Below are 20,166 nucleotides of genomic sequence, written 5' to 3'. Positions count from 1 at the left end.
CGTACTTTTACATTATACCGAAATATCGTATGGCATACCGAGTACGGTATACCAAAATAAGGTATGACATACCGTAATACTTGTGTTTCATACCCAAAAAATTCTATTATAGCCAAATATTTAAAATAAAATTTCACTTATTTAAATAATATCCAAAAGATTAAAGCTACACCATAAGCAAATCTATACAGGAGACTTGATTTGCATCTTTGTATCTGTGTGTTTGGGGTTGGGAGCGGTTGAACTAAAATATGAAAGTAGGGTTAGGAATTTTAGCATATTAACTATTTTTTATATAAATTTTAAATACAACATATATATCAAATTTTTGGCAAATAGTGTAAATGCGGTAGATTGCGGTATACCGCGGTATAGGAAAATCTATACCTTTACCGTACCGAAATCTATCGGTACGGTATCATACCGTATCGCAACTTGCGGTATACCGCAAATTCGGTATTTTTTCGGTACGATAAGTGCGGTATTTCGGTATTACGGTATATTTTGTCAGCCCTAGAAATAACTAGGTGCTCAAAAAACTAACTTGCTGACTGGAATTCAAGCATGATATAAATGCGGCATAACACATTTATTCTAAAACTAGCCAGTATCACTCAATGAAATATTTTGCATAACAAAAGGGTAATAACTGCAACCATTTATCACCCTCATCCAAATAATGTGCATACATAATAAACACGGAAATTGAAAAGAGGGAATAAAATGTAGAAATCCAAAAATTCCTTCAAAGAAAGTGATTATTGTTGTGGCAATAATATTTCTCAGTGGCTAGCATCTTCTTCTTCACAGAACTTGGTGTAGCGTCCAGGGTCCATTAAACAGGGGTCGTCACTGTCATCCTCCAGCTCTACCTTTATGATCCATCCATCTTCGTAAGGGCTCGAATTGACCTGAATGAAGATAAGAGGTGAAGATGTTTACACAAGTATGAGGACTGAATAGAAAGTGGAGACAATATAGCGCAGGGAGCTGCATATATGCATAATTCTTTTGCACCGTTCATCAAGAATTCAAGAAACGGATATATAAACTACCATCAGAGCAAAATCGAGACATGATAAAGAAGTAGGATCTCAGAAGCAAGTGCAAGATATGTTTGTTTTTACCAATGGTGAAATAAAGATTTTATCAAGGTGAAGCACTTCCAGAAAGATAGTGTGTTAGAGAAACGAATATGTGGATGATGCAACAACAACACAAAAAATGCGGCAACACATGGCTGACAAGAAGCATATAACTGTCATATCGTTTCCTTAATCATTTTATGGACCTAAGGAGCATGATATCCTAAATTCCTAATAAGTATCCGCAAAATGAACTCGGATTTAACCATGAACTCTGATAACTGCAACCCTAGTTTTGGATTCCAATTACTGTTGGTCCTCTTCAAGACTCATGAGAAAGTAGAAAGATTAATTTCCACTTGTTTGGTGCTACTCCGTAGTTCTAACCAGTAAAGTAATAAAATATACAAGGCTAGTTAGGAGGATTGAAAGGAATCAATTGCAAATTCCACTTCAGGGTATCGCATTCCTTTCTTATTAGCTACATGAGCTACTTCTCTTTCCAGCTCTCATTTTAGTCAGCCATTGAATAGTCTTTGCCACAAAAGGGAAGGAGTCGGGAAATGGTAATAATCGAACTACCAAGATAATAAGATGAAGCTCCAATAATAGGATAGAAGGAAGAATTGTAACCACAGAGTTTCAGTTCCGTATCTAGAAAAATCGTGTTTCATAGAACCTAAATAGTTGTCATGAAACAAATGAATAGTACCTTTGCGAGAATTGGGGGAGTGGGAACAATCTATGACTAATATGCAATCGTGTTAACAATGTGACAATCAAGTTAAGCCTAGAACAAGAATTTGATCTAAAAAAGCTCACCAAACCAGGAGAATCACTGAGCTTTTTGTTAACTTCGACCACTTTCCCTGAAACAGGCGATTTCACATAGCTAGTAGCTTTGACACTTCAACAGCACCAAAACTTGCACCTTGCTCTACCTTACTCCCCTCCTCGGGTAGTTCAACGTAGACAATTTCACCTAGTTGGTCTTACGGTAGCCGATTTACCTTCCACTATCACCCATTCATGAGAGTCGCATACTTTAGATCCTTGAGAACTGCATTAATTGAAAGAAAATCGTTTTCACAATTCACATATAGAAGATAAATTTGGAATGTCACACACATCACTAAACAACTGGAAAATCAGCATAAATTGCAATGAAATCTGTATGGTCCATCCCCAATGCTCACCCTACCTACATGAGTGCCTAACGATGAAGAAAAACTATCAAAAACATTACTCCACATTTCGATAAGCCACACTGCAGCTCTAATTAGTCCTAGCTCCTCAATCTAATTTACAAATATCAAACAAGCATATCAAGTAATTTAGCATATATTTAGAAATGCATATCCGGTAGAAATTCCAGAGAGCAAGACGTTTCACTATACACATAAACAGCAATTAATAAAAGCAGCAGCGATCTCGTAACAATATACCACCAAACCGCATATTGGAAGATCAGATCCTTCATAGAACAACAGATCACAATGTTTCCATTAATTAACCAAACACATAGAGCACACGGATTTAATACAGTCAAAAAGCGAAATCAAAGTACACATCAATACACGCACACTCTTACCGGTAGCAAAGCCTCTGCAAGGAACATTGATCCTTAGGTACGAAGCAGCTCTAGTTGGCCACAAACTCGTCGCCATTTTCAAACACAAACACCTGAAATCACCGCTTCGCAGCTCTTAGTGTGTGTTTTTCGGTGGAATATTCCTTCTAATCACGATTTTTTAGGAAAAATTGCACTCTAATGGAAGGTTGGTAGGGTAAAATCGAGCTCTATTTGAGTTTACACTAAAACGACCTTTATTAATCAAAAAAGAAATTACATTTATCCACCGGTCCCCGCCGATATTGGAATTGCATTTTCTAATTTAATTATTTTCAGATATTTACTGTTTTAGTTTTTTTTAGTGAATCAGAGAAAGAAAAGTGTATATTTGGAAAATAAGTCTTATCTCATTAAAAAAAATTCCTTAAATTAAAAGTTTTTATTTTTAAGTGAGAAATAGAGGAAATAACTTTATTTTTAAGTGAGAAAGTAGTGTGTACATAATTAAATTTTCCATATTTTAAGACGGCCTCGGTGAAACTACATTATGCTAAACCTCACCTAATCTAAGTGCGGTGGGGAAGTGAATTAAATCACCTACCATGAACCCAAAATATAAAATACTTAACAAAATATACACAACAATAATAATTGGATGTTCTAGTGTTCGATTAAAGGAGATAACCTCAATCAGTTGGTAAAAAATCAAACAAATTAACCCACGGTGAAATCAGAATTTATAGCAGTATAGAAATCCATCAAATTTATCGATAGTATGTTTATCGCTAAAAATGTCATCCGTTTGCTATAACTTATTATTATATGTATCCATCTAATGATTTTGTTTAAATATCATACTATCTCATGACTGAGTGTGTATTATATTTTGTTTATAGAATTGAATTTCATAATTTAATTATAGATGGATAGTCATATAATAATGAATCGTAGCAACCAAGCGGCACCCTAAGAATAAGTGGTTAAATTATTTTAGTTAAAGAGGAAAGATTATTCACCTAAAATTGAGTTGTGATATTATTTTATGGAGGGGTGCCTATGACTTACTATTATCATATGAGTATCCATTTAAGATTACCGAACGACACCAATATATATACAATCATGTGATATAATTTTACAAATCGAACGTGCTCAAAGAATCAAGGCTGGAAAGTATATCCAAATTTAATTCAAGCATGGCCAACGATGAATCACATGTTATCTCAATTTTAGAATTCCATTAAATTTATCTCCGTTTTTTAATAAATATGTCAATTATATTCAAATTTGTTAACTTACCAATTACTATTTCCTCCGCCCCGCTTTAGCAATCTCAGTTACTTTTGAACACTCGTTTTATAAACATGATAATAAATAGTTAAAGTGGATAAATGATAATTATTCTCCCTCTTACTTTACCATTTATCAACTTTTACTATTTATTATTATTTTTATAAAATGAGTATTCAAAAGTAACTGGGACCGCTAAAGCGTGACAGGACTGAGGGAGTATTTCTTAATATTTTTAACTTATATAAAATTTTGTAATCAGAATCGTCAAAAGAGATTTTTTTTTCCAACAATAGATTATATAGGAGAATATTACTATTTTATTATTATCTCGGAAATTATTTAAATGTAATTGATTAATTAATAAATTTTAGTTTATGCATTAGAATCGTCAAAAGAGATCTAGAATTACTTTTCTTCCATCAATAGTTTGCACAGGAGAATTACTGTTTTGTTGTTATCTTCAGAAACTATTTAAAAATAGTTGATTAAATTAATACAAATTGAAAGATCGAGATAAAATTGATATAAAAATAAAAATCATTGAGATAAATACTACTACTAGTACTACTATTAAAGTCCAAAAATATATACTAAAATTATCAAAGTTCGGATACTTAGTAAGATAAAATAATACTGTGGGGTGTTCAGTTAACAAGATTAAATCTCATGATTAAATATGTATCATATTTGATTGATTAGATTGAACCCTATAACTTATTATAACTTATTCCTAGATGTAGATAGTCTCAATGTCTCCCCCTCCAACTAAAATAATCCAAAACTTAATCCTAGATGGATAGTCATGGCTAAGAGCATCTCCAATGGCGGCCAGCGGACCGGCCAGCCGATTCCCAGCACTGACCGGTCCGCTCGCCGAACCATTGGGGTCGGCTAGCGGACGCCGATTCTCGGGTGCTGCCGATCCGCTCGCCGGTCGGCTGGCCGCCATTGTAGGCTGGCGATCGGCGGCGATCGGCCATCACATTTTTTTTTAATTTTCGAAACACTTTATATACGCGATTTGCCGGGTCGAACAACGACCTCAACGTCTTCAACTCGTCGCCCATTTTCAACTAGCAGTGCCAGGGCGTCGGTCCGGCCACCAGTTTTATCGCCAACAGGAACCAGCATGATATGGGCTACTACTTGGCGGATGGGATATACCCTAGGTGGCCCGTCTTTGTGAAGACGACCAGATGCGCATCAGATGAGAGGAAGGCCTACTTTGTGGAACGGCAGGAGTCAGCACGCAAGGACTTGGAGCGCGCATTTGGTGTGCTCCAGTCTCGATGGGCGACAATTAGGGGTCCAACGCGTTTGTGACATGTCGACTGCATTGCTGATATAATGTACGTCTGTATTATCCTGCACAACATGATTGTCGAAGATGAAGTTGTACAACTGACTAGTTGGGCCAATGACGATGCTAATGAAGCCGGCCCAAGCCACGGCGTGGCCGCCCCCAACGTACGAAAGGGGGTACCTCACGATGAAGTCGGCCGCCTCAAGGCACATGCCGACTTGCGTCAAGTGGATGCTCATATTCGACTACAAAAGGATTTAATTGAAGAGTTGTGGGCACGGAGGAATGCACGTCGTTAGATTTTTTTTAATTAATGTAATTTTTTTTAATTAATGTACTTTTTTAAATTTAAATTTTATTATTGAATTTTCCCATATCTGTATCGTAAATTTAATTCTGTATTTTGTGTGATTATTAATTATTTATTTTTTATAATTTTGTTTATTGTGGCTAGTCATTGTTTGTCCAGTTACTTATCCTGATAATGTGGCAGGAAAAGTTTTTAGTGTTGATGATATGGTAGGAGGAGTTATGGCTAGCTTATGACTAGGCGTAAAACTATTAGAGATGCTCTAAGAGCATCTCCAATGGTCGGCGTCACCACCGGAGCGCCGATTTTTCGCCCACGCCGGTTTGACGCCGAACCATTGGAACCGGCGTGGGCGAAATCGGCGTCAAAATCGGCGTCGCCATGCCGATTCCCGCGCTGACGCCGGTTCCCACGCCGATCCTCACGGGCGCCATTGTGGCTCCCGGATCGGCGCCAAACCGGCGTCGGATTTAAATATTTTTTTTTTTTTTCGCAAAACACAATATATACGCGCGTTGAACCTCATTTTCATTCGCACCACTTGTTTTAACGAGTACTCTCTCTCTACCTTACTTTCTGTACAAGATCAATAACGAGCAATGGAGAACAACTACGAAGGTACTCCAGTTAATCCCGGGGGATGGTCTCAGACTCCCCCGCCTCCCGGTGTAGGGTCTCAGACGCCCCCGACTCCCGGGGCAGGGTCCCATACTTCCCCGGCTCCTGGGGGAGGTGGTTGGCCTCCAATGAGCGGGTACTACAACGTGTACCCGTGGCAGCAGATGATTCCGGGGTGGGCACCCGGCATGCAGCCCCCTATGCAGATGATGCCGGGGTGGGCACCCGGCATGCAGCCACCGGCGCAGCAGATGATGCCACCGGCGCAACATATGATTCCACAGTCGCAGGCGACGCACGGGGGGGACAACGCCTATCGGCCGACTTTTGATTTTTCCACCGGTTCTTCGCACACATCGACCCCAACGGATGCACAGTATTCGGAGACCTTCTCCTTAGCGGACTTGGGTTTTGATATTAACGACGTTTCTGAAACTCTCATTCAAAGCCAGGGAGTAGGGCGGGGTAAGAAGAAGGGCAAGGCGAAGAAGGTCGGCGAGTCGTCGCAGCCCCGCGCCGAAATCCGGGGCCGGAGGAAGTGGACGGACGCGGAGAACGTTGCGGTTGCCAAGGCGTGGGTGAGTGTTTGCGACGATCCTCTCGTTTCAAACAACCAGAGGATCGTCAACTTGTGGGCGAAGATAGCTGCAGCCTACAGGGCATTTTGCCCTGAAGGGAGACCGTGCACCGGGGAGGAGGTCCGGAAGTGCTGGGACCGAATCAGGGCTGGCGTCTCTCGATTTTCGGGTTTGTACGCCAACGCCCTCCGCATGCAGACCAGTGGCCAAACAGAGGAAGACTGCAGGAGGATTGCGGAAAGAGCCTACCCCGATCCGGATAAGAAGTACTATGAGTTCACCTACTGGAACTGCTACGTTGTGCTCAACGAGTCGGAGAAATTCCGGGCAGGCGTCGACGCTGGCTGGCCGAAGAGGCAGAGACTGAACTATACCGGAGATTATAGCGGCAGCAGCGGTGGTTCGTCAGACCTCCCCGAGACGGCCCAGGAGGTCCCGACTCCTCGGTCGTTCGGTCGCCGACCTCGCCCGGTTGGGCAAAGGCGGGCGCAGCAGGTTGCGAGGGGGGGCACACCGAGTTCCCAGGATGTCCATTCGGCATCCCCCCTCGGCAGGTCTACCGAGGAGCTCAAATTCTTCGCGCGCCAACAAACGCGCGCTCAAATGGTGAAGACCTTAGCCGACTTCCAAGCGGCGGTGGACCCCGAGGTGAAGGATTTTCTTCGCGTATTGCTCCAGAGCCAGCGTGAAGAACTGGAGGCGATGAGGAGGGACACCGACGGGAATAGCCGCGGCGTAGGTGGCGACGGAGGCGGCGGCGACGGCAGTGAAGAAGCGTTGGGCGACGACGGAGACGAGGACGGCGGCGATGAGTGATTTTGTTTTACTTTTTTAAATTAATGTACTTTTTACTTTTTGTAATTTTTTTAAATTGTTGTACTTTTTTTAAAAGTAATGTACTTTTTAAATTTTAATATTATTATTCGAATTTTCCGTATTTGTCTCGTAAATTAAATTATGTATGTTGATACAATTGTAAATTAAATTATATAATTGTTATTAGTGATGTGGATAGGTAGTGTGAAGGCTATTTGATGGCTATTTGATGTCCAGTTGATGTGGCAAGCTGATGTGGCAGGAGAATTGTAGTGCTGATGATGTGGCAGTGTGAAGGCTATTTGACGGCTATTTGACGTCCGCCAGCATTGGAGATGCTCTAAACGGCGCCTAAAAAGTAAGATAAAATAATATCACTGCTATCCAAACGGGCCCCACTCCGCTGTTCCCATCCCCACCAACCTATACACATATATATGTATAGGCGCTTCCCAAGTTTTTTCTTCTTTACGCTCACTCCATCTATTTATGTATGCTAAAAACTTGATTAGAAAGAAGAAAAGGATTTTGCAGCTGATTATAAATCTAACGATTTGGCTGCCAACGCGCTGAAAAAGAGGGATAGTTTTGACGAAATCCTCTGCCGGTTATATGATATCTCAATAACCCTAGCGAGTTGGTGAAATTTCTCCGTATCGTTATTTTTTTGGTTGAAAGAGTAAAGAGATTCTCTTTTAAGTAAGCGTTGTTGTGATATTTGTTGTTTTGTGGTTTATAATTTAATCTTTGAATCGTCTATGCAATATGCATTTTGGCAGTTCTGGAATTCGTGAAGTATTATATGCATTGGATGTTATTGTTTTTATTTTTTTGCATAGAATTGTTGTTTATTGCTGTTCGGTAGTGTGTTTTAATCGTCATAGTGCGACTTTCATTATCGCAGTTATGAAGTTGTTGAAGTTTATTTTGTGGTGTTGATTGGATATTGCTACATTGCTGCAACATTCTGTTTGATTTGGAGGGAGATTTTTCCTGTATTGCGTAGCATGGAGAATTTTCACAATTTAATAGCAGCTATAGTACTGTGTTTCTCCATTCCATATGATTCGTGTGGTTCAGTGATTTCTCGTTTCCTTGTATCTAGATCAGTGGTTTTAGTTGGTAGGTTATAAGAAAACATACATCTGTGATTCTTTGGCAATTGGAAAAGTAATCGTAACACATAAAAAGTTATGTCTATCAGCAAAACTGGTTTAATATAGTGCTTTAAACTTTAGAATGTAATCAATTTTTGCTTATGTGCTTTGCTTGAAGTTCCATTAAATAGATTGATATTTCATTGAACCTGTAGAAATACTCTTCGCTAGACTTGATATCACCATTTTTCTTCATGTTTGTTGATTTTTCGTCTTGGATTTCTCAACTTTTCAACCTCAATTTCCCGAGTCCTCAAAAGAAAACTGAGACTTTATTTTCTAATGCAGATAAATACTAACTAGCCCCTTCCGTGTATGCTAATTTCTACAACAATTGCAAATCCACTTGCAGGTGGAAAAATGGACTACCATGAACATGATAATGTGGTGGCTTCTGGGAATATTCCTGAATTTGGTGCAATCTTTTTTTCAAACATTGAGATCAAGAAAGAGTGCTTGCAACGGAATATATTTGCACTACCATCTTCCCATACTGAATTTGTGACACATGTCAAAGAGGGAATGGTTTTGTTCCTGTTTGAAACTAGGAAGAGAGAACTCTTTGGAGTTTATCAGGCATCCTCTGATGGCGCAGTGGACATTAATCCCCATGCATTTAGTTATTCAGGGCAGCATTTCCCCGCACAGGTTCGTTTCAGACAAATATGGCATTGTGATCCAATCTCCGAGAATGAATTTAAAGATGCTATCATAGAGAATTACTTTTCTGCAAGGAAATTCAACATCGGCCTGTCTAAAGATCAGGTTTGGAAAGCAGCTATCCTACGATAATGTTATAGTATTAAACTTACCAAGGAGATTAAAGCAGCTGCATGTTAGTTTGTTTAATTTCCTTCAATTTTTTGTAGGTTCGCAGTCTTCTTTATTTGTTCAGTTCAAGAAAGATCAAAAGTAAGATGCCTGCTGAGCCACGATCTGAAGCTATTGTTGAAGTATCTGCTAAGGAGAGCAGACTGCTAGGTGATGACAGACATGAACGGTACATGGCACCTTTGGAATATGATAACCATGTGAGCTCATTGACTAGAGGCAAAGAAGATGAATTCTGGATAGATAATATGGCCAATGCTGAAGGGAACATATATCCTTTTACTCGCGATGATTTTCTGGCTAAAAGGAGAAGAATAGGAAAAGAAGGCAGGTTCACAACCAATGATATCGCAGGAAATGCTTTATATTGCCATGGTTACCAAAGTGCCTTTCGCACTGGTTCCCCTAAAGATTCCTTGGATGAGGTAAGAACATCAGCCAATGCTGGCAGGTTTTTGTCCGTTCAAATGGGAAATGAAGATCAAGTGAATAAGATGCAAACCCGTGCTCAATACCCTGAGAATTCTATAGAGCCTTTGGATGTGAGAGCCCATGGTGATTATACTTATTTGCAGAGGAGCACATTGCGGGATGACTATAACATACACAGTGGTCACCAACAGGCATTTGCAAGTGATAACTATGAGAGTTCCATGGCTCAAAGCAAACATCTGAGTGATGATAATAGGTTCTTGTTAGATGATTGCGTGATAAGAGACTGTGTTATTAATGTGGATAAATCTGTGGCTATTAATGATCACCACCTGAATTTATGTAGGCAAGAAAGAGAAATGGTAAACGATCGTGAGTGGTTGAATGAGAGGAAATTGGAAAATAGATATCATTTGGACTGTCTTGGTAGCACTATTAGTGCCATTGATCCCCCTGCTAGCCATTTATATAAAATAAGAAAAACAGATGCAACTGGGAGGTTTCAAATCGACGGGAATGAACCTCGTTTTGGAACATGTTCAGCCGAAGGCTTCTCTTCTAAAACTGTTTTACATCCTAGGCATTGTGGTTACAGGATTATCGAGGGTAGGAAGTACCCAATTGTGGAAGGAAGATCAACTGAAAATATGGTGGACAAAGTGTCACCTACAGTGGCCACAAATGCTGGATATGTTGCGGATGAAGACATTCAAATACTAGATAGTGCAAGGTATAGAAAGAGTGATAGAGTAGATTATAGAGACCCTAGTCAAACACATACTGATCCCGTCATGTCGATGAAGTACCCTTTATTCTCCCAGTCGGAACAAAATTTATCTTCATTTCCTGACAAGTTTCCGGAGGAACAGTTCTCTCAGTTTACCGTCTCTCATGGTTTCCACCTCTTGCCATCCATTTATGAAGATGCAACTATTACAAGGACTGTCCCTTACTCGCCTGACCACCCTAACCTTTCTCATGGATGCTCTTCATCAAAGGAAGCTAACCAAAATTCCACTTCAATGCATATGAACCACCTGCGTGATAGCTCTTTAGAGAACTTGTATCCTCTATCTAGAAATAGATTGCAGCAATATCCTTCGGAGTCGAAAAATTTTGGCAGATCTCAAGATGCCACACGTGAATATAGGAATAATGGTTTTGAAATGAGCACATCATGCCTCCGGAGTTCTTTGCTTCGGGAATCTTCCAATTCATTCTTAAACCCGGACTTTTCTACTGACATGGATCTGAATACCTCTGCTCCTGTTAATTACAGAGGTTCATTGTCTTCAAAGCTCTCTCCACACTGCACTGATCCTGAAAACTTTGAAGGCCAAAGAGGGTTGTTAGCTTGTTACCCCAAATCAAGAGACCATGATTTTGCATTTGATGGATATCTTCCTGAGGCATCAGAAAATTGGAGAAAGCATGGGATAGGCATGTCGGCTGGCAAATATTCCAATTGTTCCGAATCACAAGATTTGGGCACGGATATTTGTCTGCGAGAAAAAAACTTGGCAATTTATGGGAATCAGCACTTCAGATTCTCTAGAAATATGGATCCCAGGGAACTCCACAAGAGTTCTGGAGCTAATTCCACCCTTAACAGGAGAAGTGTTTTTAGCCGTTTGTCTTCTAAGCCATCACGGTTTAGTGAAGAGAGAAATGATATTGATCTTAATCATCAAGACTGCTATATTGATGCTACAGCTGATGAACTCATGGAGATGTTGAAGCAGGATGATAATCTGTCACCAAGAAAGCTCAGGAAATCTGGAGTTGTTGGACAACCTAAAGAAAGTGCAGTCCATGAAAAGGAAACCCAGCGTCATCTGGAAACAGAGCATTGTTCAATGGAGAAGAAAAGGCTGAACAGCGCAACTCAAGCTACTGCAGATAGCATGGATGAAATCCCTAAAGAGACTCGAACTTTAAATTTCAAGCGTCGTAGTGAAAGAAAGAAATTGGTCGGGATTAGTTCTGGTTCAGCCTCTCATAGTAGTCCCACGGATGCTAGAGAAGTGGTAAAAAACTCCACTAATTCAACTTCAAGACGCAAAAAGCTGGTTAGACCTGCTTTCAGTAAAACTGATACTGCTAGTAATGCTGCTACATGTGGCAATGAAACATCACAGCCTCATGCTCCAATCCTCGAAAAGGATGACAAACAGAGTAGTGAGACAGCCACTAACGTACTTGAATCTGAGATTCCCCGTGACAGTACCCATGTGCTGGCTCCACACACTTGTCAAGTTATGGATTGTAATAAAGAACCCCCATATTCTGAGGAGCAAAAAGATGCATTCGCTCCTGTATTGCCAACTCCAAGTGTTGAGCATGTAAAAGATGACATCCTTGTGGGTTGTTCCAAGGTTCCATGGGAAACATCTCTACAGATGATTCAAATTTCTGTTGAAGGTGGTTTAGCCAAAGATACTGATGGTACTAGCATCACCAGCTTGGACCTTCCAGAACCATCTTTTCAAGGGGTCGGACTTGGTTCGGTTTGCAAGAACAACGAGGAGGTTCCAAGGGAAACATCTCAACAGATGATTTCTGATATTCAAACTTCTGTTGAAGGTGGTCTAGCCAAAGATAATGATGGTACTACTATCACCAGCTTGGACCTTCCAGAACCATCTTTTGAAGGGGTCGAACTTGGTTCTTCTGGTTGCAAGAACAACAGGGAGAAACATCTAAAGACAATGAAAATCATACTAACTCCTAAGAAAGATGTGAAGGCTGCTTCTTCTCAGTGAAGCCCACACATGTTCCTTGGAAATTGCTTTTTTAAATCCAACAACCCCCGCCCCCTGTTTGCTATGGTTCCCGTTCCTTCATCTGTGTGCAGAATCCGTGTACTAAGCATCTATTTATGGATGTGCCAGTGATGGAAGCTATGTCATTTGTTTCTCTTGAAAGCTACTCCGGCACTGCAGCTGATTGGTCAGGCTTCTTCCACTGCCACGCTCATCTTGCCTTGCTAGATGGTTTTGCTCTTGCATTCTTTTCTTTCACTTTTTTTGTTTTTTGAATGATTTTGGTGAGATGAGGTGGGATTGATTATATGCATCTCTCCGCATAATCATCTTGTCATTCATTTCGTGTTAATGGTGAATTTGCCAGAATTGGCTGTGAAACGCACAATTCAACATTCCCTGTTTATTACAGTGGATAACTGTGTAGTTACCTCATCGGCCAAGGTTTAAGCTAAGTTTTTTATAATTTAGATGTTTTTGTTACATAATGTTGGCGCCGTGTCCGTTGATCATTTGTGTGTGCAAATAGGAGAGAGAGATATGTGAAGAGATGGTAATAATTCTTTGTAACGGCCTCTCATGCGCTGAATCGAAAATCGAATTGTCATACCGGTTTGATTCCGGTCAGATATTTTAAAACAGTATGCAACGATTTTTGACGTGATTTTTTTTAAAACAGAACTACAAGTGAAATCGTAAGAGCATCCGCAATGGCGGACTTTCGCGCGGATGTCAGACCGGCGTGCGCGACGTCCGCGCGGGACGTCCGCGCTTGTGCAACTGTTCAACGGATACGGACACCGCATGTCCGCACCTTTTTGCCGACGTCCGTTGGGACGTCCGCCATTGCGTTGACTTCCACGGACGTCGGCACGGAATTCCCGATTTTTGCATTAATTTTTTTAAAAAAATTCTATAAATACGTCTCGTTACACTTCATTTCAATCGCACCACTTGTTTTAACAAGTCTCTCTCTCTCTAACACACTTTTTCTTTCGAAGAACAATGGAGCACTACGATTCCCCCGCTTCGAGCAACTCACCGTCGCCTTTTTTCCCGTGGTTCGGGGAATTCAAGTATTGGGATGTCTATCTCGTGGTGCAGGATTCGGCCAAGTTCACTGCGGGCATTGAATCTGGCTGGCCGTAGCGAACGAGGATCAGCACCTCCGGGGAGTATAGTAGCAGTGCTGGTTCCTACGAGCTCCCCCCGCCGAGGCAGAGTTCCCCACACCCACATCGTCGAACCGCCGCCGTCGCCCGGTTGGGCAAAAGGCCGCGGCGGGGACTCCGAGGGGAAGCGGCAGCGGATCCGCCGAGGCCCAATCGGCAGCACCCACCCAAAACGATCCCGAGAACCTCTCATTCGCCCGCATTGCGGCACATGAAATCTTGTTACGTACGGTGCGATGGTTGAATGGCGCCAAGTGACCGACCCCCATTACAAGCGGAAGCTTAAACCCCTCCTCAACAGTATGCGGCGCGATTTGGGGTTCGACGAGATGTCGGATAGCGACGGCGAGGGGGGTGGCGGCGGCGACGACGACGACGAGGCTATCAGCGGCGGGGAATCCGAGGAGAGAGAAGACGGTTTTTTTTATATTTATGTAATTTTTTTATATATTTTTTTAATTAAGTATGTTTTTTTTAAAATAAAGTGTTCTCATTTTCTCCATATTTGTGTCGAAATTTTACTTTCGTTCCGTAAATTGCTTAATTCCGCAAATTGTTAAATTGGTGAATTTGTGAATTTTTTTAATATGGGAAGTCCGTCGGGATGTCCTTGGGGATGTCCGCCACTGTGCAGTGGGATGTCCGTATGACGTGGCATCCGCATTGAAAAGTCCGTATGATATGGTAGGAGGTGTTTTTGGGAATGGATGTCCACCACTGCAGATGCCCTAACTACAAGTTCCAAACCAGGTGGCATCCCTAGACTAAACAGATCAGTCAACACCAGATGGAATAACTAAAGTTGTATGTTAATTATTCAACAAAACAAATTAATTTAACTGAAATAAACATCCAAATAATTACACCCTTCTAATGAAGTAAATCAATTTCCATATAGGCCATGAAAATTCAATTATGTGAGCTTCTAAACTGATCTAATCACTTTAACTATTGAAGCCCAATAAAATGACCCAAACTTTCAAATGGCCCAAGTTTGAGCCCAACTCATCTCTCTCCGATACAAGCAGAAAAACAAATTCTGATTACTTCGTCTCAGATTCCGGCGACATCCTCGCCGTAATCGATCGCCGGGAAGCCGATTTTGCTTTCATCGCCGCTTTCGTCCTTTCTCTACCTCATTCTCGTTATCTGTCTCACTCTCTACCTATTCACTTTCTCAATTCCATTCACAGAAAAAACGCTCTGTCCTCTCTCTCCGGATCCAAAGGCATCGGATCAGCTCAGAAGGCTCAACCAACAAGCACAAAGCTCAAGGTCACTTATTTTCTACTAGTATTTTGTTTTGCATTTCTCTGTTTCTGTTCCAGTTTGATGATAATCATGTCCCATTTCACATGAAATTCACGGAACAGAAAAATCGATATGCTTCGTCAACTCCGCACGCAGCGGCGCCAGCGCTACGGCGCGCACATCTGCGCCCTGATCGCGGCGGTTCTCCTCTTCCTCTCGGTGTCTCTCCTCTACAGCCGCCTGTCCTTCTTCAGTTCGCAACCACAAGTGCAACACTCCCTCCATCACTCACTCGACAATTCCTTCAGCCCTCTCCGTGACGATCTCGACTCCGAAGCCCTCGCCACCACCAATCCCAACGACGATCGCATCGACGAGCACGATGACGCCGTTCTGGAAGAGGGCGGGAGCAACAGTAACGAGGAAATCCTCGCCGACGAAGAGGATGAGGACTCCACCGCGCAGAATCAGGGCTCCGCCAGTAAGTCTAGTTACTTTTTTGACCATGTGAGCGGCGTGGTTCGGAGATCTTTCAATCGGCGTTCTATTGATGAATGGGAAGACTATGTTCCTTTTGATTTGAAGCATAGGTCTGAATTAGGATTTGTCGTTGGTGAGTCTAAACCTTTGTTTGGATCGGACGATGTTTTGGTGGACCATAAATTGAGAACGAAATTGAGTCAAGTTAGGAAAATTGAGGATGCATTGCTGTTGAAGGGGTCTGTGTTGAGGGAAGGGTGGGGAGATTGGTTCGAAAAGAAGGGTGTTTTTTGAGGAGGGACAGGATGTACAAGCCAAATTTTGAGATTCTGAATCCATTGAATAACCCAATTTTGCAGGATCCTGATGGAACTGGTGTAACCGGATTAACTAGAGGCGATAGGATTTTCTTTAAGGGTTTACTGAACAAATTTAAGCGAACTCCGTTCTTGGCTAAGAAGCCATTGGCTGTTTCTGAATCACAAGATGTCATTGTAGGCAAAAAAAGGCGCTGACCATGATACGGAGGTCAGTCGAGTGGGGAGAAGGGCTTTGACCAATGACAATATTTGCATTGTGAGGAGGAATGAGGGTTTAGAGAGAGATTACTATGCAGATGGCAAGAGGTGGGGTTACTATCCAGGTTTGGATGAAAGGCTGTCGTTTGGGAATTTTATGGATGCGTTTTTCAGAAGGGGGAGATGCAATATGAGAGTATTCATGGTGTGGAATTCGCCTCCATGGATGTTTGGTATTCGGCAGCAGAGGGGTCTGGAGAGTCTTCTACATCATCACCCAGATGCATGCGTCGTGGTGTTCTCTGAAACAATAGAACTCAATTTCTTTAATGGATTTGTGAAAGATGGGTAAGTCCTTAATATTTCAAGCTTCTACTTGTCTGTGGCATGTTTATCTTAAAACATATTCTTACTGGTCAAGTGTGCAGCTTCGCCTTTCTTTCCTCTGTCGTGTAATTTAAAGTTTTTTTTTCAAATCTTTGAAGATATAAAGTGTCTGTTGTGATGCCAAATCTCGACGAGCTGCTGAGAGATACACCAACACATATATCCGCTTCAGTTTGGCATGAGTGGAAGAAGACAAAATTTTACCCAGTTCACTACAGTGAACTTATCAGGCTCGCGGCCATCTACAAGTGAGTGACTGAATTGGATTTGAGACTGAATCATGTATGTAAAGTTAACTAGTTCGATTGAATTGCTAGGATGAGGAATTAGGTTAAATTCCCTGTTCAATAATGCTGCTTAAATTAAATATGCGTATGAAGAAAGATATAGATCTTGAATTTGTGCATGATGGTTTCTTGATAAATGTGGATGAAGTGAACTGTTCAGCCTAATCCGTTTGAAATTCTGGGTCTTATTAATGACATGTTAGGGTCATGGGATTTATTTTCTCCAAAGCATACGTTTAACTATACTATCTTGAGCAAGTTCACTTGCTTTTCTCATAGATCACTCTTTCAAGATGTATGTAGTATTATGAAGACCTGTAATTGGTGCTATGATCTTAATACTTTTGATATTATACCTGTGTTTGTTTAATGGTTGACAATTATCCACATAATATTAGACAACAAGAATATGGAGCATGCCAACTATTCTGATAAGATCATGATATGCCACTGTACTTATATCTTGTTTTTTTATGAACTTCAGATATGGTGGAATCTATCTTGATTCAGACATTGTAATGTTGAAACCTCTACCTGAACTCAACAACACTGTTGTATATGAGGACGGGCTTAGTGGCAAAACTTTGAATGGTGCAGTAATGGTGTTCAGAAAGCACAGGTTCTGCTTCTATGCGTTTGAGTTTTCATCTTGCTCCGGCTCCTTATGTATCTTAGTCTCAACTGTCATTCACAGCATATCTATTTCTTATATTGGCATCCTCTGTATAAAGTTGGTACTTCAAATTAATAAGAATAAAGGACTATATGGTCAACACTAGATTGCATAGAAGGCCCTTAATTGAAACTCTCACTTGTGTGCATAGATTCTTAATTGACATTCTTATTTCTACAGTCCTTTTGTTTTATCGTGCTTGGAGGAGTTTTACACATCATACGATGATGCTCAGCTGAGGTGGAATGGAGCTGATCTTCTGACAAGAGTGGCCAACCAATTTTTCAGTAACGAAGGCATTGCTGATGTGAATGATGAACTCCTGTTGCAACCAGCTTCTGTCTTCTTCCCTTTCGACAGTAATACAATCTCAAGGTATATACGTTATCTTGTGCACTGCTTTTACTTCAGACTTCATCCTACTTGCCAACATCGCTTCTTATGATCTTTTCTGAAACACGTCTTTTGATTAGATTCAGCTCTGCGTAAGTGTGGAAAATCTGTTTCTTTGTATCGTTATTAAAGCTGATGAGTTGCATAAGGTGTCGAAATGCCAGAAAACTAAGTGTTCAACATTTCCTTTAGTAATCCCCATATTGAGATGACACGCTCTCTAGTAAGAATATATTCCATTTTGCATTTATCCAGATGCGAATCTTATCCTTTAGTTTGAGCTCTTTGCTGTTTTAATCTTCTCACACTAGCTATTCAGAGTTTTCCATTGCACGCTGCTACTTCTTAACATCTCGGAACCTATTCTCAGATACTTCACTGCTCCGCGGACAGAGATAGAAAAACACGACCAAGATGATCTCTTCAACAAAATTATGCATCAATCAGTCACCGTTCATCTATGGAACAGCCCGACGTCTGCTCTGATACCAGAGTCCGGCAGCCTTGTTTTCAGGCTGCTTAATCAGTTTTGTATCCATTGCACTGATGCATTATGATGATCTACTGTTCTCTTTTGGCATATTGATGTCTGTGTGTATATATTCAAGAACCCTAATAACAATTTTGGAATGTGTGTGATTTTTCTGAGTCATAGTTTTCCACCTACGAACCCTCAGTGAATCAGATTAATGCTTTAGAAACAAAATGGATACATAAACCTACTACTCTATAACAAGTACAACTATTCAACATAAACACCTAACACCATTAAAAATCATTAATATTCAACAAACTTAATTATTACCAAAAGTTGGCCGAAAATAAAAATGATCTAATCTAATGCATTAGGTCCAAAGCACCTCCTCCTCACAGGGTTCCACACCCACTGCACAAGGTACTTCCTCCCCTTCACCCCATTCAAATTGTAGCCATTCCCCCATGAGTCCTTACTCACAACTCCCACATAACCTCCACCACCACCACTCCCATACACACCCAAGCACAGGTCAGCTATCTCGGTCGGTGCGACAGGGTCGTCCCCGGCGTACCACGCGTTGATCAGCGGATTGCTCGACACCTCAGCAAGTTCGTGCGCAATCACACTGATCATCCCGTCCGTCCCAGGATCCCCGTTGGGCGGGCCCATAATTCCACTTCCTCTAGGGGGAGTCCCGCCCCCGGGCCACGCGAACGGATAGGCACACATCCCAGGGCACTGGGCCCCACTGTGGCCTATCCACGCGTAGGGCACAGTGACCCTGGCCACGGACGGGAAAGTGAAGTAGTGGAACCCACAGACTGCCCTGCAAAATTCCTGAACCTGCACGTCGTGCGAGGTCAACACCAGGTACAGACCGTTACTGTAGTTGAGGGGGAGTGCGCGCCTTTTATTACTCGATGTGACAGCGTTCTTGATTATGGACTGCATGGATAGCCGTGTTAGGTATCTTCCGTGGGAGTACGCGTCATGGAAGTGGCCGGAGAGGGCCACGTTTCTCGTCACATTTGCGCTCGTTTGGTCGGTATAGAGGGTGACAGCGCGCCACCAATCAGCGACGGATGGATATGGGGCTGGAGATGAAATAGAGGATATAAAATCAGTTATGGTGGATTGATGGTTGGGATCCCATCTCCCATACCATATTATATAGAGGTTGATTGGGGATGCAAGAACTGGTCCCATGTGATATTTTAGGTCTATGAGGTCTGATGATCCCTCATAGTTCTTTTGTTGGTTGTACAAATAATTTGGTTGGTTTTGGCTTCTTGAAATTGCAAGAAAATGGAAGAGAGAGGTGTAGAACACTAGGGTTAGGAGATGTAGGCTTTGCATCATTTCTTTCTTCTTCTTGAAATTTTTTTAGGGGAATAAAGAGATTGAGGCTTAAATTATGCTACAAATATCTCATATAAATACAGGGTGGTGAAAAAGGATTCTTCCATTTCTTTTGGTGGGCTAATGGGAGCATGTTCAACATAAATCATATTTCATCATTACCTACTTTTAATTGATGACCATGTTACACTTTTTTCACCTTTAATTATTCCTTTCACCACAGTTGAAATAATGGTAAAGTGGGAATTTTAAACTTCACTAATTTGAGGTGATTTAGGAGTTGTTAAACTTGTGATCATGTGATTCGAAGAGTTATTATATTGTATGAAAATGAAATTTATTTAGATTGAAGTCGTAGAAATTTTCATGATTAATGAAGTAATGATTAAATGGTAATTTTGACCTCATGA

The 20,166-nt window shown here is 41.3% G+C and overlaps 2 protein-coding genes and 2 pseudogenes across 3 annotated transcripts; 2 read left to right on the top strand and 2 right to left on the bottom strand.

Annotated features, from left to right (window-relative positions):
• Positions 1 to 610: 610 nt before the first annotated feature.
• Positions 611 to 2,888, bottom strand: LOC121769988 (annotated as a pseudogene).
• Positions 2,889 to 8,067: 5,179 nt separating this feature from the next.
• On the top strand, positions 8,068 to 13,241 carry LOC121772677. Of its 2 annotated transcripts, none has more exons than XM_042169870.1 (3): positions 8,068 to 8,275; positions 9,086 to 9,498; positions 9,603 to 13,241. In XM_042169870.1, the coding sequence occupies exons 2-3, from the start codon at positions 9,094 to 9,096 to the stop codon at positions 12,756 to 12,758; spliced, it is 3,561 nt and encodes a 1,186-aa protein (XP_042025804.1). In that variant the 5' UTR covers positions 8,068 to 8,275; positions 9,086 to 9,093; the 3' UTR covers positions 12,759 to 13,241. The 2 variants fall into 2 exon arrangements, with proteins under 2 accessions (XP_042025804.1, XP_042025803.1); XM_042169869.1 differs by having other exon boundaries at positions 9,022 to 9,498.
• A 1,630-nt stretch (positions 13,242 to 14,871) lies between these two features.
• LOC121770540 lies at positions 14,872 to 18,573 on the top strand (annotated as a pseudogene).
• A 106-nt stretch (positions 18,574 to 18,679) lies between these two features.
• LOC121770541 (protein EXORDIUM-like 7) lies at positions 18,680 to 19,841 on the bottom strand. The gene has a single exon (XM_042167265.1). It carries the CDS (start codon positions 19,754 to 19,756, stop codon positions 18,752 to 18,754), a length of 1,005 nt encoding a protein of 334 aa, XP_042023199.1. The 5' UTR covers positions 19,757 to 19,841; the 3' UTR covers positions 18,680 to 18,751.
• Positions 19,842 to 20,166: the final 325 nt, after the last annotated feature.

Source organism: Salvia splendens, chromosome 16 (assembly GCF_004379255.2).
Source record: "Salvia splendens isolate huo1 chromosome 16, SspV2, whole genome shotgun sequence".
In the NCBI taxonomy this organism is placed as follows: domain Eukaryota; kingdom Viridiplantae; phylum Streptophyta; class Magnoliopsida; order Lamiales; family Lamiaceae; genus Salvia; species Salvia splendens.
Note: the sequence above shows the minus strand (reverse complement) of the source record. Positions and strands in the feature narration are given on the sequence as shown.

Coding starts and splice junctions, on each gene's coding strand:
- LOC121770541 (XM_042167265.1), bottom strand. CDS start 19,756: ATGATGCAAAGCCTACATCTCCTAACCCTAGTGTTCTACACCTCTCTC.
- LOC121772677 (XM_042169869.1), top strand. CDS start 9,049: ATGCTAATTTCTACAACAATTGCAAATCCACTTGCAGGTGGAAAAATG. Junction 9,499..9,602: donor TCGGCCTGTCTAAAGATCAG/GTTTGGAAAGCA, acceptor AATTTTTTGTAG/GTTCGCAGTCTTCTTTATTT.